The following is a 15,052-nucleotide window of genomic DNA, read 5'->3' as shown; positions in this document are numbered from 1 at the left end:
TCCAGACGGAGCGAACACAGTCCAACCTTCGTCATGAGCTACTCAGCGGCTCTACTGCTTTAAGTGACCGCGAGTTCTGTTCCCTGGAATCTACCCATAAACACTGGCCGAGCTCCGGTAAAACACCTGGTGTCTTTGTGTGCTACAGAGCTCGGAGGACGTGTTCTCGTGGGGCTGGGGCGGCATTTAAAAGGGGCTGCCGCCTAACCCCACCTCCACCAAGTCCTCGCTGTGTAGCGCTTTGGGAGTGTGTGTTGTGCAGGCTGGGCAGAGCAATGGAAATGGGAGGGGCTTCTGAGAAACGGGGGTCCTGGACCCCTGCCTGATAAACCCGACCTTAATGGGCCTTCCTGTCCATGGAACCTAGGCAGAGGGTACTGAGCGCCTTTGTCACCTGCTGTCACCCAACAGACAGAACCACTCTACGCTGCTTCTCTAAGCTGCAGGTCCTTTATCAGTAACGCAGGGATAAGGAGGCACCGTCCCGGTGAGGATTAAATGAGGTGACAGTGTATACAAAGCACACAGAACAGTCTGGCTTCTGCCACTGTCATCAAACCAGAGGCCCGGTCCCGGGGCGCCTGGGCTCCGAGTTCTCCCATGTCCCCTTACACCACGCTCTCACAAGACAGTCAACAATGGCAGGCAACACTGCTTTTAAGCTGTCCCCGGGGACTGGCAGGCACAGGCTGGAGCTAGTCCTTGCCAGGCGCTCCTGAGTGAGGCGTCTCAGCAGACCTCCCACCAGGCCCTGGGTACAGTCGGCAACACGAGTGTGTGCCCGGTGCTCCCCCACGGACTGGTGCTCCTTCCCCAAACGCTGGCCCAATCACACAACCTTGACCCACTCACCTCCAACGCAGTGCTCGGCCAGGGGCTCGAAGAGGTCGAAGGTCGAAGTGGCTCCATCAGACATGGTGATGAACTTCCGGTGCCCGTACGGGTGTGGCGACCTCACCCTTCCCATCTTCCCATACAAGGCCGTCTGGATGTGCCCGCTCTTCCCCCAGATCAACGGGGGAATGTATCTAAGAAAGAGGGAGACCAGAAGTCAATTTGCACTCCACATTCCTTGAATAATGCTACGAAAAAACCTTTGAGCAAAAGGCTTCAAAACTGTTTAAGATTTCTTCTGACAGATTCCGCACTACACATAACTGAGACTTCTACACCTTGCATCCATGTGGTGACTTACTTGCTGTCCCCACGTATTAATATACCCCACAGCAGATCAGCTTTAGAAGTCAACCAGGACATGCTTACATGGACAGGATTTCCAATTCGGGGAGTTAAGTAATTCCACGTGGGTTACTTCCACAACACAGAATAAAAAGAAAGCAAGTGATACGTTTTAAACACATGCTACGTGACGGGGTTCGCCTCATTGTCCAACGAGCTGAGGTCTATGAAAACAGAAGCAGAGCTGACACTCACTAAAGGTCACTTCTCTGCCTTCCCTGATGAGACAGTCTGTGGCTGCAGGGGTCGCTCCATCCCCAGAGCCGTTCCGTTACAGTGGGAAGGGCTGCAGACTCTCCCAAGAGCCTCTGAGTGCCCTGTACGTGCACGTGTCGGGAGAAGGGGGGCACGGCGCACCCCAGGGAATACACCGGAAGGACAGAGCGGTGTAAATGTTCGTTGCATCACTGAAGGGAAAAGGCTGGTTAGCGTGGGCAAGGCATGACGTCATCCTCACAACTGTCCTTTGTGAAAGCAGGAAGTGACTGGCTCTTGATAGAAAACAAGAAAACCACATGCTAATTACTGGGAAAGCGAGGCGCTCCAAGTTACAGTCAGGAAATGTCTGCAGTTCAGACCACAGTGCAAGAGGATGGATCCCCTGCACCGAGCTGCTGCTGGTTTCTCTTCTGCGGCTCTGAGCCCAGGCCGGACGGCTGGCCAGGGTGTGCGTCCCACACAAACTAGAGTCCCGAGATAGGAAGTGGTGACGACATCGACCCTTCATCTCTGTGTGACATCACAGTGGTGGGCACTGTGTTATTATCAGTCGTTTACCTTAAGCTATTTGTCAAGTCATGCCTGTCATTTCTGTCAGACCAGACGATCCCAGATGCCCTTCTTAAATTAAATCGAGTTTACTTCTTTTTTTTTTGGATGGGGGGGTAATTCATTAAACCTATGCAAACTGAAGAGATGTGAAGCTGTCACCTTAAGCAATCTGGTTCCCAGAGGAGCTTCCTTGTTGGGGACGGGGAGGAGGGGGAAGAGCATTTGAAGACGTAAGGACGTGAAGCGGCTTGCCAACGTGGCCCACCGGTGCAAATCTCACAGTGGGAGCCACGGCATGTGGAAAGCAGGCGGAGACATTTGTAAGGATGGGTAGATTAAAAGAACAAAAAGCGAGCTTATGAAAACCACGCCAATCGGACGACTGCACACTACAGGAGACTGAGACACAGGATCCAAGAAAGGTGTCAGACTCTGGACCTGGGTGACACACGGTACCTGGGGGGGGGGTGCGGGGGGCGTGCGCCCAGAAACTGAACGAGGGCTCCAGGGGGGATGTGCCCGGCGCACAGCTGTGACCTGGCGCCCGGGTGGCTCGGTGAATGTGAAGACCCTTTTCAAGCACAGTCCTCTTGCCGCCCGTGGGCGCCAGGCCCGCTCATCCAACCCAGTGAGCACGTGGGGCGGACGTGCTGCCTGAGCACAGAGCAGACCCGCTCAGCAAATCCGAACACACAAAGATACACCGAGGGCTGTCCAGAAGAAGCCCAGCCGTTGCAAATGTAACAAGACCAGAGTACGTGGCAGGGATGTAACCTGGCAGCCCAGGAGAGTGGACTGGAATGCGCATGGGTGAACAATGACGACTTCACTGCACTAGTCAGTGGGGGCGGTAGGTGCCATTGCGTGAGCATGTGTACTGTGTGGTCATCACATTCAGAATGACTGAGTGAGCAGAGCAGCGAATCTGCATCAAATTTTGCGTTAAGTTTGAACATTCCTCTGAGGGAACTACTTGGATGATTCAGAAGGCCGCAGCCATGGTGACTGGTGATTGGCAGCTTCATCACAACACGCCCGCTCTTGCATCACCTCTCGTGCTGAGTTTTTGGCAGAACTTCAAATCACCCAGGTGACTCAGCCCCCTTAGGGCCCAGATCTGGCACCCTGCAACTTCTGGCTTTCCCCAAAACTAATACCGCCTTTGAGAGAGACGAGATTTCAGACCATCGACGAGATTCAGGAAAATACGATGGAGCAGCTAATGGCAAATGGGAGAGCTGTGTGAGGCCCCAAGGCGCCTACTCTGAAGGGATTATGGTGTCGCTGCCCTCTTTACAATGTTTCTTGTGTCTTCCTCAGTAAATATCTCTATTTTCCACAGCACGCAGCCAGATACTTTCTGGACAGGCCTCACACTTATGGCGAAACAATGATCGCCATCACGAGGGGAATCTGGCTGCGGCACGAGTGGGGTCCAGGTGCTGTGTTCTTCCCAGGGCATCCGGCCCCATTCTGAGCCTGGGCTGCGGTGAAGGTCTCAAGGTGTGTACGTGTGTGTGTGTGTGTGTGTGTGTGTGTGTACGTGTGGATGAGAGGCTGCCTCCGGACCCCCCGCGGCCGTCTCAGTGCACGTGAGGTCAGCGGTGCACAGGGGAAGTCCCAGGATCTTTAATTTTACGGCAGTACCACCTACCGGGCAAGCACTGGTTTTAATTGATTTCACATTAACACAACCCCAGGGCTTACAAAACTTGCAACTGCGGGCAGAATTTTCTGTGGTGGGGTTTTTCCATGTGTTGTTTATGTGACTTACCCACAGATCACACACACACACACACACACACACACAGAGAAAAAAAAAACAAACCCAGAATACGTGCCTAGTCACTTGGTTTAGGTTGGAAAGGAAATACGGACCAAAACAATGGAAAATTTTGGAATTTATATAAACACATAAGCACTTAAGAGAGGGGATGAGAAATGTTCATGGAGGAACAGGCTTGACTCTCACTACCTGTGTGGTGGCGTGTCTGAAAACGCAGCTGCCAGACCCCACCTCTTCCTGTCCCCACAGCCCATCTGCCCACCAGGAGGCAGACACCTTCCGCCCGGCCTGAGTGCGGGCTGGCCGGCAACGTGTTTGGGCTGGCAGGCTGCGGTGGAGGAATGCTGTCAGATCGGGGCCTGGCCCTCCACAGGCCCAGGGGGCGTCTGCTCGAACCTCCTGGACCTGGCGCCGTGTGGTGAGGGGCTGGGACCTGATCACCCTGCGAGGAGGGGTACCACGGAGTCGGCCCAGAGGCTGCGAGCGGAACCAAGAGCTGTGCGCTTTTCGAAGTCCAGAGGATCACTGGGTTGCCTCCCTCAACAGATGGGCCAATGGGCACTCCCACCCATTATGCATTAAAATGACCTATTGTCTTCCTCCCCTTCAACAGTCAGTGGTGTTGCCAACCTTTTACATTGGGGCCGCTTTGATGGGCAAAAAAAAAAAAAAGAAAGAAAAAAAAAAGGTATTTCATTTCAATGTGTCAGTTCTTAAGTTTGATCCAATCTATGGTAAAAAAAAGTTTCTTATTTGCATTTCTCCAATTCGTTAATTATTAATCACTGTATTTCTTTTGTGAATGGTCTGTCCATGTCCTTTGTCCATTTCTCCATTACTTTTCCTTCTACTCTGTAGTTATCATTTTATCACCTCTACATTAAGTCTTCATATATTATGTTGCAAAGGTTTTTGCTCAGTCTCTTGTATATCTTAATTTTATCTTTTGTCTTACATAACTTTTATACATTGTGTTTACATTTGCTAGTTTTTTCTATTAAAACCTTTGTGTTTGCACTTAGTGTTTGCACCTAGTCTAACACCCAATTATATTCCCCAATATTCCCCTCCACTACTCCTACAAGCTTTAAAAATACATTGCCCTTAAATCCACTTATTTTTGTAAAGGAGGGGAAGTAAAGGTCTAATGCATTTTTTCCTCACAGCTAATTGTCCTTCCGCCATAAATGGCCCACCCTTTCCCTCCTTACTTAAACTGTCCCTTTAAACACACGCCAAGTGTCCAGTGGAACAGCCAGGCCCGTTTCTGCCTCTCCGTCCTGGTCCAGCAGTCCACGTGGCCCCTCGAGTGTCAACGCAACCCCACTTCCTTTGGGCCCCTCCACGGAGTATTTCGAGAGTGGAGAGGGCAGGGCTCCCCCACTCCCCTTTCTCAGCGTTTCTTGGCCAATTTTTGCCATTTTGTTTTCCAGATGAACTATAGCAGCGGCCCGATCTCTAAAAAGCGTGGGACGTCTAACTGGAAACATACAGAACATAATTATTCCACCTTGGGGAAAGCTGACACCTGTACGACTTCGACTGGCCCCACTGGAGAGCGTGGAGCATCTCTCCGTTACTGGGGGATTCCTGTCCCACAGTAAAACTTTATAGCTCGCTACACGTTTCAGTGCTCGGCTCTAACTACACTAATCTGCGTGCACTTCTGCATGTATTTTTTAAAGCTGTTCTTAGAATCAGCATCTGGGCACGTTTAGTCCTAACTCCCTGAAGGCCGAGTGATGTTGTCCAGTTTGCTAACCGCACAGGGGTTTGTCCAGTGCTGTGCTGTGGCCGGTGGCCAGTAAGTGCTCGTCACTGAGAAAGCGGCGAGACCACAACACAACACAGAGGCCAGCCTGTCCTCATCCTCTGAGCCTATTTATGGCCAACATCTGGCTACACTAACAGAACTGCCCCTGGAAAGACCGCAAGGGGAACTCTGGGCCCCTCCCGCCCCACCGCTCCATACACACATGAGCAAGGACAGACGGTTGCTGTGACCCGTGCTCATCTTTGCCCTAAATCTCTGGGCGACCGTTTTTCCCTACGGGACCCAGGTCCCTTGGTTCTGGATCAAACCACTTTAAAGCTGCTGAAGCCAGACTTAGCTGTCATTCCCTGGTTCTCCCAAGTACCCCTCTACCAAGTCGGCACCGGCCAGCACACAGTAGGGTGTGTGCAGAGGCTCAGCCTGAGACAGAGCGCTCTCACTCCTGGCAAGCCTTTCCTGCAAACCACAAGCCCGCCAGCGGGTCCTCCTTGGCGTTTCCGGTTTGTTTTGTTTCCGACGGGGTGCTTCAGTGAAAACAACAAACCCTGACTATCTGACTGTGACTCACTGAAGACGGGGCTGCATCAGAGGGATGCAGAGGTGGGTTCTGAGTTGCATGTTCTCAGTGATTAGCGACACAGAACACCCTTACTGGGCCATTTTCTCCCACTGTCTCTACTGCCATCTCTATCTCTAATATTAATCACAACTTTTCATTTAAGTTGTTTAGTTGATACATATTATCATTCTCTTGTTTGTTTCACAATGGCTGTTAGTGGCCTAATTGAATCTGAGCAAAATTGGCAACGGTTAGAGCCGCACATGGCAGGGTTTAGCACTGTCTGAAAACCAATAGAATTTAGTTTTCACAAAAGCGCTTAGATTTGCAAAATTTAACCCAGAGAATTGCACCTGGTGGCAATAATGGCCACAACAGAATGTGCTACAGCATAAGCTGTGGTCAGTAATATAGAATACAGACAAAAAACTGATTCCTAGCTTTGTAGTAAAATCTAAAGGGGAAAAAAAACTGGATAAATAATGTTAAGTATTGTATTAAAAACTAATCATGGAATCAGACTGGCTCAGCAGAATCTGTTCCAGAAAACATGTCCTCAAAGAAGCCTCTTTAATGTGCGCATGCCCCCAAGGAGTGGGTAACAGGTGGGAAAGAATGGGACGGGCCGGGTGGGGGGGCAGGCGGGAGATGCGTTGGCATGATGGGGCGCATTACAGACTGCAAGTCTATGTCCCCCCATCTTCACGCGCTGATGCTGCAGCCCCTGATGTGATGGGATTTGGACGTGCACCCTTGGGAGGTAATTAGGGCCGGGTGAAGTCACAAGGGCAGAGCCCTGTGGTGGGGTTGGTGCCTTTCTAAGAAGAGGAAGAGAGACCGGAGCTCACTCTCCCCACCACGTGAGGACAAAGCAAGCCAGGAAGAGAGCCCTCAAGGAGAACCCAATCTCCTGGCACCTTGACCTTGACCTTTCCAGGCTCCAGTGCAAGCCCCAGCCTGTGGCGTCCTGTCGCCACAGCCCTCAGGAGCCGAAGGTCCTCCGAGAGGGGGGATGCTTCTGAGCCCCCAGTCCCTGCATCGAGGACGGGGCTAGTCATGTCACGCCTGTCATCTGGTCCCCCAACGACTCTGAGCAGTGGCCTCGCCCCCACTTTACAGACGAGAAAAACAGCGTGGACTCGCCTGGTGTCACAAGGTCCAGACTCAAGGTCCAGTCTCTGAGTTCCATGCAGAGCTTTCCTTTCTGTGTCACACTCCAGGCTGCCATTGACGCCCTCAACCGGAAGTTAATCTTGTGCCTGGTTCCCCCCACCCCGTCCCGTCGGATCAACTGTCGGCACATTATATTACACCTGCTTCCCCAGACCCACCACTGGTATCGCTGGGACTTCTCTATGGCATCATTCACAAACGATAAACACACACACGCACACACACACACATGCACACACACAGAGCATCTCTTTGATTTTACATGATTTTGCACAACTGTAACCAACTTCTTGACGGGACTGCAGTTTTTCTGCAGATGACCCTTTTGAGAGTAATTAATGAGAATATTCACATTTATGATGAGGCCAGAATCATACTGAAATATCCCCCTAAAGATGACGAGGCCTGGGGGAGACATGACAGCGAGAGCGAGAGGATGGAGCCGCTCCAGGAAAGGTGAGAGGTGTGTGACTTGGGGGGCGTGCACTGTACCCCACCTTCCTGAGTGAGAGTAAACCAATCAGGATGAGCGCCAGCAGAGGCGGGGCGGGGGGGGGGGGGGGGCACACTGGGAACAGAGCTCATGGAAGCTGCACAAGTCAGACATCTGAGCTGCAGGCCTGCGTGTGTGCATGTGTGTGCATGTGTGCGCATGTGCAAACTCGTGTGCACACAGGGTGAGAATGCAGGGATGGGCAAAACCCTTTAGAGTCCAGGGGAATGTTTTGCAGATGCTCATCCTGGGTCCTGACCTGCCAGAGCCTCCCCTCCACAGGCCTGGGGCTCCTTCCTGCTGCTCCCACCACAGAGCCCACGCAGCCCGACGGACCTGGAGCCAGGAGGGCAGGCGCAGGCCTCCTCGTGAGACCGGCACCCTGGACCCCCCCTTCTCCGCTAGCACATAGCCCTTTGCAAGCCCCTCCTTTTCAGGAGGCCGGATGTGGAGTGCACGTGGAGTGGACTCTACACCGCATCACCCCAGTCCTGCTGGGGCAAGACTGAGCCTGGGAAACGGCCACATCATTAACCTCGGAAACAAATACCCTGGACCTTTTATCTCAAGTGACAAGTGGCGCATTCAGCTTCCCAAACACTCATTAGCAGGCTCATCAGAACTAGGCTGTGAACACAGCATTTCCCCACTGCAGGCAAATACTTCTTCGCAGCTGTCGCACATTACATCTCACTGTCGTTGCTACATGTTCTATTCCTGAACCGCAGGCTTCTTATGCACAGGAAAATTCCAGCGCAGAGACTGTTTTGTTTTTGCCTGAAATGACTAAAAGTGGCCGCATGGCAGAGAGAGAAAACATCTCCTCTTCCGGTGACTGGAGTCTAAACACCAGACACAGGCCACAAGGGCAAGCTGGCGTCTCTGCGGCCCACCGCGTGAGCTACGGAACCCAACTGTTAGCGAGCACAGCACACGGCTGAGTGACAACAAGACCACTTAAAATAACCCACGCTGTTTTGCTCTAAGGAAAGATAAACTCCATCACAAAGTTCAGAGGAAACCGGCTGAAACGCCTCAGAATTACATCACATGTTAAACGTGTCTGGTCCCACCGTGTTCCCGTCCCGGGCACAGCGTGCAGGCTCCTCATACATTGATGGAAGCACAGCCCCCTCTGCCCGTGTGTGTCTCAGCCCGGGTCGCACATGATGCTTTACGTGGGCCTGGAGATCGTGACGAGGCTCCAGGGTTCCACCCAACAAATGCCATTCACTGAAGTAGTCCTGAGAGCCAGTCGGACACTGGTGACCTAACTGGGAGCAGGCATGGCAGCTCCTGGAGCTGCACGGCCCAGGTGCTCGGGCCAGAGCCCCCACACTCCGCCTGCCAGCCGGACTGCCCGCAGGAGGCCCTGCTGCCGGCCTCCCCTTTCCTGTGGCGAAGTTATGGACTTGGAAAAACCATCCGTGCTAACCAAACAGGACATACAAACGGGGATCAAAAAGAAAAAAAAAAGGGATTATCTTCTGGAGGGCAAGCCCCTTGTAGTACATACAGCCTTCCCCCACTAGGTGAGTGTCCTAGGTACCCATCTGGAACCCGTGCACCAGCTGGTGTGGTTGTGAGAGGCTGTGCTCGGCTTCAGTGAAGTTTTTCTGAAGACTCTTTTAACGGGTTTGCCCATTTCACGTCGGGTGATCTACAAGCGCACCTGCCCACACTGTGCTGAGTGTTCAGCAGTTTTTGACTAAAAAAAATGGCACGACCCCCATGCCCCGCCTTCTCTGTTCACCTGATCTTGCCCCGAGCGGTATTTTTTGTTTTGCAGGATGAAAAGAGTCCTCAAAGGGACACATTTTGTTGATGAAGAGAAGGTAAAATAAAAAATGGCAGAAGCACTACAAAGCATCAAAATCGACGAGTCCAAAAACTGTTCTGAGCAGTGGGAAAAACGTCTCGATAGGTGTATGGCATCAAATGGAGAGTGCTTTGAAGGTGACTGAAGTCTAAACGTGGAAGAACACACAGTATTTATACATAGTTTTTCTCGCTCGCCCACTGTACGCCGATGCACAGCACGCAAACACCTTCGATGTGTCCCTGCCTCCCCCCACCCCGCTCACCCCCCCGAGTCTGGGGAACACACACGTACCCGTCAACGGTCTGCCCTTCGGCAAGCCCAGGACCACCTCCAGAACCCCACTGGGCTGGGGAGCAGGGACGGCGAGCGTGGAAAACGCACCTCGTATGTGCTGCTGTTCCGGGGGCGGGAGGCGTGGCCATCCAGCGGGGAGCTCCCGCGCCGTCTACACGGAGTGCCCTTTGCGGACACTCTAATCAGGAGACGACTGTGAAGACTGAGACGCTGGCGTTCACCATGAGCACACACCTGACCTTTCTGTGATGTGCACAAGAGAATTCACTAAATGGCAAGCAGCGAAGTCAGAGAAAAATGGGTTCTTAAAATACGTCATTAAAAACGTTCACCTTTTGCTAGTCCGTGTGTGCACAGAGAGATCCTTGCTCATAACCCACAGCCAAACCCCGAGTCCTCCCTTGTCCCCAGGCAGCGCGCCCCCAGGAGAAGGAGACAAGAACATTTTACACCGCCCTTCAGGGCCTAGGAGACCGGGAGAGATGAACTTGCACAGGGAAACTCAGCATCGGTGAATCTAACGGGTATACAGTCAATACAGTAACGGGATGTTTACGTCTGGATTTAAACAAGCACTGTGAAGTTCACGTGGCAAAACGAAGCAGCTAGACAGCCAAGGAGGTGATGAGAAGGACAGTCATGAAGGGGGGACTAGCGCCGCCCTACTGTCCACAGTGAAACCTACGTAAAGAGCTACAAATAAGCAAATAGTGTCTACATTCAGGGTTATGGACAGACCAGGAGAGACTGAAATACGCATTCATACCTCCTGAAATTTAGCATGAGTGAAAGACGGCATGCCAGTAAATGGGGTAATGATGGACTGTCCGATAAATGGCGTGGGGCAAAGGGTGACATCTAGAAAAATATTAAATTGGAGTCATACTTCACACCAGGATAAATTCCAGCGGGATCAAACAAAACATTTCAGAATAGAAAATGCAACCATACATGTGCTAGGAGAAAGTTTAGATTGTTTTTTTTTATAATCCTACAATGAAGAAGACCTTTCTAAGGAAAACAGAAATCCCAGAAGCCATGGATCGGCAGATTTGACTATGCAAATGTTTTTAAAAATTCTGCATAGCAAATACCACGGGGGGCAAAGTCGAGAGACAACGGACAAACGGCAAACAAACATTTGCAACTCCCAGCACAGAGGGCTGACTTCCCAGCACACAAAGGGCTCTCTCAGATGATGAAGAAAAGGACCAATGGCCGTCCAGAAAATGGGCAGGGGCCACCAAAAAAGAAAGGAAAATGGTTCTTAAATGTGAAAGAGAGGCCCAGCACCTTTCCTCAGAGACATACACACAGTGAGGAAAACAGTTCTACCCGCCAGGTAGGCAGATATCACAGAGTAGGAGAGCCCCTGGTGCTGGCCAGGTTTCGGGGAAACAGACACTCATGCCGGGGTGCGGGGGGGACAGCCGAGGGCACTGGGTAACTTCCCCCACACACAGCCTCCGACGCTACTGCTCCACTTCTGGCTGCTCCTGCACTGACACAGGTGCGTATCATGTAAACACCCAATTACCTGTTGCAGCACTGGGAAGCGAAAGATTAGAAATAAATCATACCTCCATCTAGGAAACTGGTTAAACAGATGACAGCCCATTGCACAACACCAAGCAGCCGAGACTTCAGAGGAAGAAGCCCTTCCTACGATCTTACGGAAGAGTCAGTGCTCTTCCACGGAGAAACGTGAGGTGCAGGAGAGCACCCGGCACGCGCACTACTAGCTGTGCAATAAAAGGAGAAGCGTGTGCGCCGGTGTGTGGGCAACTGCTGTTGCTGCAATCAAGAAACTGGAGACAGTAGCTGAAGGGAGCTGGGTGGTGGCTGGGGAAGCCTTCTAATGTAACTGCATGACCTGTTTTTGAGAAATAAACATAAGCCCTAGAGTGAAGGATGCTTATGACATGCATAGCTATTGCAAATTTACTCTGGTAACACAGGAGCCTTTTGACAGCAAGGCTGACGCTGAAGGAAAAAACAAGGTCACAGATTCTACTATGACCTCGATTGAGAGAGCTACGGGGAGAAAATACAATAAAAAAATCATTAAAGCCCTGGTTGGTGTGGCTCAGTGGACTGAGGGTCGCCAGTTCGATTCCCAGTCAGGGCCCATGCCTGGGTTGTGGGCCAGGTCCCCACTGGGGGGCACGTCAGAGGCAACCACACATGGATGTTTCTCTCCCTCTCTTTCTCACTCCCCTGCCCTCTGTCTATAAATAAATAAATAAATAAACAAATAAATAAATCTATTTTTAAAAAACGTTAAAAAGTGTAAAAAAAGAGAAAAAGATAAAAGAGAGAACTACGGAGAAATGCAGCCACTACTGCTTGAGCCACGAACAGGAATGTAAGCGGAAGCAAGCGCTGCAGCTGCCCTGAGCTCCCCTGGCTCCAAAGGCTGAAGGAGGCTGCTGTGGGTGGGTGGGGCTCAGTCCCGCTGAGACGGCAGCCCTCTCCGTGGCCTCGCCCGTGGCCTCTCCCGTGGCATGACAACGCAGGAAAGTATTTGCTCAAACAGTGCCCAGCCCCGCCCTTGTGAAAACCCCCAGCAGCTGCGGTGCCACATCCTCATTCCTGTCCACATACCAGGAGAGCATCACGAAACCACACCGATAATAAGCAGGCTCTAGCAAGTCCTGCTAAAGCAAAGTCCATCTGTCTTTACACACGAAAGACAAATGCGCAGGACGTGGCTGGTGTCAGCACTTACACTTGCTATTAGCAATAAAGTATATGAGACTTTCCAAGCTATGAAGGACGAGGTGTTTTATATTCAGTCTTCCTTCACTTCATGTCAGTTTGAACCAGCCAGATGAAACCTTATTATTTATACAATAGAGTTATTTCACAGTTTATCATGGGATATAGACTAATAAATAATTCCAATGCAAATGAATGTAAACTGTATGATGGAAGCCCCAGACACTAGCTATTTTGGGGGGTAGTTACCATGGCTTAAACTATGCTATCTTGACTAACACTGTATCAATTTTGTATTGACACAACTGCCCGAATCTCCTCTGAGTAGCAAACAATGTTTCATTTTTAAAAGTTTCTTTGTTACCAAGGCTGTGCACATGATTTGGTGTTTGTTACTAGTATTTCCTCTTGTGGAAATTCCCTAGTCATATCCTTTGCCCACTTACCCGCTGAGGTCTTACTGATGTTCAAATGCATGAACTTGGGGTGCACTGTATGTCCCGTTTCATGTGTACAACTATCTAGCTAGTATTAACATCGATATAAAGATAGCTGTAATAATAGCAGCTATGCTTACTAAAGTCTTACACATGCCAAGCATCCTGCAGGTCATTTCACGTGCCGTCTTTTTATCCTCATCCTGAACCTGTGAGATCAGCGTTCTTATCTTGCAAATGCGGAAGCGGATGCAGCAAGGGGCAGTTACCCGGCCAGCAGGGGGCAGAGGTGGCATCTGAGCCCAGGTGGGCCTCGGCTCCCCGCTCCCTGTCCGCAGGGCCACTGCCCTCACCTTCTCACTCCGGGGGAAACCTTCACGCAATTTGGCTTTCTCCTCTGGTTGCCTATTTTTTTCTCCTTCCTTTCTCAGCTTTTGTTTCCTCACTTGTTTCTCTGGTTTCTCTGAGCTGACTTCCCTTTTCACTCTCCTACTGAAAATCCCGCTGCAAAACCCCCCGGTCCTTTCTGGCCCAGCTCAAAGGCCTTTCTTTTGTCAGTCCTCCTCCCTCCGGACTTTCTGTGGTGTCTTGCCCCCTCTTCTTCAAGGCACTGCTTCTCTGCCCTCCATGACATGCGAGGCTCCTGGTCTTCCTCCTAACCTCCCTACTGCCTACCTCTGGCCGACCGGCTGCCCCCCATCTCCCCCAGCCATAAGTCTCTCCCATCAGGCTCCTCTCCCCTGCTGCCTTCCTCTCCCTGCCCATCAGGAATCGGCAGTCTGGCCTAAGTTCACACCTAAGTTCTAGTTTGTACCTGCCCGTGTGCCCAACCCACGGAGAGCCCCAAACCACACAACTTTCCGAGAAAGCAGCTTCCCCATCTGACCTCTTGCTGTCTCTCAGTGACTCTTCTTCTCTCAACTCCCAGCAACCTCTGCGCTATCTGTGATTCAGCCCTTTCCTCCAAAGCCCAAGGCCATTCCTTTATCCACCAACACCTACTGATGCGACCTTGAAAGGCCTCTGGAGCTACAGCCGTTCTTCCCTTTCCACCCCCCACATGCTCTGGGGATCAAGCCCAAACCTCTCCTTTCTGGGAATTTGCGACTCTCTATGATCTGACCTCCTGGTTCCCCCCTAAAGACCTGGGGCTCCCCCTGAGATCGACAGCTCTTGTCGCACCACATCATGGCACGGGGAGCTGGCCGGGAAGCAGCTGTGGAAACCAGGCCAGAGATGGGGCCAGGGCTCATTTGCAAACAAAGCCCAGGGCACAGTGAGCAAAGGGCAGAGAGAGTGGCAGGTGCAAAGCTCATGCAAAGAACAGCACACAGATGTTTGGGGACTGTGAGAGAGACGGTCCAAGTCTAGTCACATGAAGGTCCCGGGAACCAGGGGACACGAGCAGAGTGGCTATGGGGTCAGGGCAAAGCAGCGACAGTGAGGAAATGTGCCCAACCAGGGAGGCCTCCGTCACCTGGTCACGCAGGTGAGCTGGCCGAAGGCCCACAGGAGAAAGCAGCACACCGTGGGCGAACAGAGCTGGCCGGCAGAGCAAAGCGTTTCTCCCAGGAGCGCTTGCTGAGCTGACGGCTTTCCCTGGCCCACACTCACAGTGACCTCTGTGCCTGCCCACCCCCTTTCAGGGTCACGCAAGCCCTCACATCCAGGCCGCCGCAGCACCGGCTCCCTTTCTGCAAGCTCCTTTATCACTTGTCTTAAGTGGTCATTCTGACACTTAACCACGTTCGCAGACACTGACTTGGTGGGCAGCAGTGGCCATCAGGCGCTTGTGATCTGGCTGAAAACGCCAGTTCGGGGTCTCGCCAGCGGAGTTTGGTGCCACGTGTCGCCGGAAGGTCAGGTGGGCTGTGGCGAGGGCATCGGTCCCCAGTGGAACAATGGAAACCTACACAACCTGCTGCTTTGTAGGCCACAGGCGGTTCCGGGTGAACCGCTGACCTGCCGGCAGGGTGCCCCACACGC

The 15,052-nt window shown here is 52.0% G+C and overlaps 1 protein-coding gene across 2 annotated transcripts in view; it reads right to left on the bottom strand.

Annotated features, from left to right (window-relative positions):
- ABHD2 (abhydrolase domain containing 2, acylglycerol lipase) overlaps positions 1-15,052 on the bottom strand; it is a 60,536-nt gene that overhangs the window by 20,330 nt on the left and 25,154 nt on the right. For both annotated transcript variants that reach the window (XM_028502424.2, XM_036013160.1), the window contains exon 4: positions 853-1,028. In XM_028502424.2, coding sequence (XP_028358225.1) covers positions 853-1,028 — 176 coding nt within the window. The remainder of the gene's footprint in view (positions 1-852; positions 1,029-15,052) is intronic.

Source organism: Phyllostomus discolor, chromosome 12 (assembly GCF_004126475.2).
Source record: "Phyllostomus discolor isolate MPI-MPIP mPhyDis1 chromosome 12, mPhyDis1.pri.v3, whole genome shotgun sequence".
Lineage (NCBI taxonomy): Eukaryota > Metazoa > Chordata > Mammalia > Chiroptera > Phyllostomidae > Phyllostomus > Phyllostomus discolor.
Note: the sequence above shows the minus strand (reverse complement) of the source record. Positions and strands in the feature narration are given on the sequence as shown.